This window comes from Martes martes (genome assembly GCF_963455335.1).
Source record: "Martes martes genome assembly, chromosome: 1".
Lineage (NCBI taxonomy): Eukaryota > Metazoa > Chordata > Mammalia > Carnivora > Mustelidae > Martes > Martes martes.
The window spans coordinates 85,208,488-85,212,225 of NC_137888.1; the positions used below are offsets into that span (position 1 = coordinate 85,208,488).

At 35.9% G+C, this 3,738-nt stretch overlaps 1 protein-coding gene across 1 annotated transcript; it reads right to left on the reverse strand.

Annotated features, from left to right (window-relative positions):
- Positions 1-973: 973 nt before the first annotated feature.
- SPTSSB (serine palmitoyltransferase small subunit B) lies at positions 974-1,860 on the reverse strand (the record flags this gene model as incomplete). Its single annotated transcript, XM_080811128.1, has 1 exon — positions 974-1,860. The coding sequence occupies one exon, from the start codon at positions 1,858-1,860 to the stop codon at positions 1,630-1,632; it is 231 nt and encodes a 76-aa protein (XP_080667254.1). The 3' UTR covers positions 974-1,629.
- Positions 1,861-3,738: the final 1,878 nt, after the last annotated feature.

Here is a 3,738-nt window from a genome sequence, read left to right on the forward strand (position 1 = left end):
TGGGACCAGAGTGGCCCCGCCCTGGATTTGCTTCCTTGCTTTGCCTCTAGGAGCTAAAAGACCTTGAACAAGAAATGTCTCTTTCTAAGTTCCACGTACCTGTAACTGGGAGACCTTAATATCTACTTCAACATGGAAAATGGGTTCACTATGGAGAAGACCCTTGAAAAATGTTTGTTTTATCCTGCTGTTTTAAGATCAGCCGTCCCAATGGATTAGTAAGAAAAGATAAATTTGGGGACAAATGTGGATGAAAGCACCTAGATAGTGCAATATGAGGAAAAAGCAAATCTGGAGGTGAATATTTTATTTACAAAATTAAACCTAATTTTATTTTGCAAAAATCAACAAGTCCAGGTTCAGATTTGGTTTATCTTTAAAACATGTGTTTTTGGTTTTGTTTCATTTTGTTTTTAACAAACATGCACGTTAATCAGGCATGCCAAAATCTTTCTCTCTAGCCTTCCTTGGAAATGTTTTTTTTTCCATAACACAAACATGGGTGCAAATATTGTCCAAAAACTATTTACATTTTTACCCTCAGAATTACGAACTTTAATATTTATTGAAAGGAAAGACAAACTGTAAGGTCTGGTCTTTGGCATTCACATTTGATTCAGCAGTACAATTAAAAACTTATATTTGTTTTTAAGATAAACACTTTGAAGGAAATTTAATAATCTTGTTTTCGCTCTGCAAAGGAGCCACTATATCAAAGCATTTAACTGGAGCTGTCGAGTTCCTGCTGGTAGAATATTACTTCCAGCCTATTTATTAGCTTTTCTTCCTGTAGCCCAATACGTACCCCCCCCCCAACCTCCACTGAGTGAAATAACAGAAAGAAAGCAGTTTCTTTTCTCTTCCCTCCCTCCCTCCCCAGCATCATGCAAGGCAAGGTTCAGCCTCACAAATCACAATATCTGAATTTACTTTGATTATATTTTGTTCCTTACACTTAATATTTTTTGTATTATAATACTTACTGGGTTATCTAAAATCAACATTGTTGATTTTAAACTCTTATAAAGCTAGACTTTTAGAGGCATTTGAAATAATTCATGAACCATGTCTGAAAAGAGATAATTGCCTCCAGCCTATTCTTTTGCACTTGAAGTAAAAGAATTTTAGGTATCAGCAATTTACTAGAAAATAAGACTTTAGGGGGCCCATATAATTTATTCATGTCTTTTTATCTGTCGTAAACAAGGATAGGATACTTTTGACAGGAGCTTATGAACAAATTTTTTTAAAAAATATACCCTTTAGTACAGAATAAGTATCAAGGGAACATTTTAAATGATTCTGGTAGGTTTCTTATGAGCCTACTTTTCAGAAAAATTTTCTATGAAATTTCCTGATTTAAAAAAAAATCTAAAGTTGTAGATTTCAGTTGAGAGAATATGGTTGGCACGTGAGGTAAGATGTTTGTGTTATATGGTTGATGCACAATGTAGAGTATACGAAAGAACCTAAAAGACCTCTATCCCACATTTCAGGCAAGATATAAGAGTGCATAGAGAAGAGAGCTTTTCAGAGCAGACAGTGAAAGAAGACATAGTATTCACATAAATCGGTAAGTTGTAAGCAACATATACATAGGCAATGCCAAGTCACAGAATGCAAACAAGATCAATTAGAAATTGTACTGTGATAGCCACACATTTTGGAGAAAAATTCCCAAGCCAGACGAATGTGGATTGGGATGAAAACATAGGCAGTGTACACCACCATAGCAACAATGGTTAGTAAGATGGTATTGAACATGGATTGCTCCCAGGGCTCCAGGACAGCACAGCAGCTAATGATTTGGTATTGATAGTAGAGCCAGGAGAAGTAGTCCTTCACACGCTTGAAATCCATGGTTGGCTCCTTCAAGCTGCGGAAAGTCTGTCCTGTTAACAGATCAGAAGAAAAATAAAATGAGGAACCAAACACAGACTCTCCTTAGAGTTTCATGATCTCAGCATGTTAAAACCTTTGAAAGAACGTCAATGACCACTGGATGGATTGTTTATATGAATATTATATAGAAATATTTCACAGTATATTAATCATAGGAACTCATAATATTGCAACTATGAATAATAATTACTACTAGGATTAATGGGAGCAATATTATTAATAATAGTAATATTTATCTAAAAATGATAATTGCCGGTGGATAGTCTAGTGAAAATACCTAAAAGTCAAGGCTAACCACATTTTCTTTAGCTATGTATGTCAAGAGTGAGAAGTGTGAATATTATATTTCCTACAGCATGTATTCTGGAAGAAGATTTAAAGAATGATGTACAGAAAAGAGTTAATACTGCAAGCCTGAGGATGCTATGTTTATAAGGGTCTGCTTGCAAGTTTTTGGCCATCGGCTGGCATCTGGGAACTTGGCTTTTGGAATGTTCTCTCTACTCCCTAATGGATAAGGATGATTCACTATGCCTAAACTGTGCAAACACCATAATTTTTGGGAATACATGATTTATTTTGGAAGTCTGAAATTTTGGTGATCGTTAGGCAGAGCGTAACCAGCCTGAGTAAGAATCTTGAGGCTGAGTCTCTAATGAGCTTCTCTGGGCAGAAATATTGCGTATGTATCACTGTACTTTTTGCTAGTGGAGAAAGAAGCACACTTTGTCTGTCCACTATGGGGGGCAGAGAGCATCAGAAGCCTGTAAATGGATTTTTTCCAATTCTACCTGTCTCTTTCTTCTTTGCCGATCCTGTTGTACAACCTTTCACTGTAATAGTCCTTATTAGTCCCTCTGTAAGTGTAAATATATATTGAGCTCTGTGAGTCTTTCTAGTGAGTCACTGTGTATGTGGGAGGTCTTGGGGACCTCCAAAACAAATGGGAAGCCCAAAGTTGGGTGATCATTTGGGTTTTGGGGTAGAGAATTTATGAAAACCTTATAAAAATGTTTGTTGGTCCCCAGATAGAATCATACTTAAAATCACATGCATGTAAAACTTCCTAGAAAGAAGGGCATCTATTATTTCTTAAAAAGATTCTTGGGAAGATTCTGTAAACTTTCACAGACACTATGAGAATATAAGCTGACCTTTGTGCCCCTTCTACTCCTAAGAATATCATGATGCCATATCATCTAAGTCCACTTTGGTTATGTTTACTATTCAAATCATAGTTAAAGTTTTTGAAGATCATTTCTATCTTCTGACCTAAAAATATCTCTCTTTACTTTGATTCTCTTTGAGTAAAGATAAGATGTTTTGCTCCATTAGACTATGTACTCCTCAGGATATGGGGAAAACTTTCATCATCCTAAACCCTGGCCACAAAGATGGTCATAAGTAAATATGCACTGAATGAATGAGTAAATGAATGATGAGTAACCAACTTAAAAAAAAAAGTATAGCTCACTCACAGTTCCAACCTAAGTAGGATATGGTTAGCTATTGACTTTCGACAGCTTGGCTTTGATAAGTAACTCTTTCTGATAAGGGTAATTTCCACAAAAAGTTAAAATGGAAAGTCTTTGTGTTACCAGATTATGATTATCCATAATAATGGCCAAGATAATCCAAATAAGTAGACAATACAAACTGAAGTTGTTGTGCTTTCTTATGAAAAGAAAAGTCAGCCTCCTAACTGTCCTAGAAGCCAGAGTGGGAACTACGTAATTGGATTGAAATGCCTTATCCTTGTAGGTGGACCTTGGTTAAGAAGTCACTTTCAACATTCTTTCTAAGTCCTAGCTCTGGTTGCAGAGAAAGAGCAAGGCC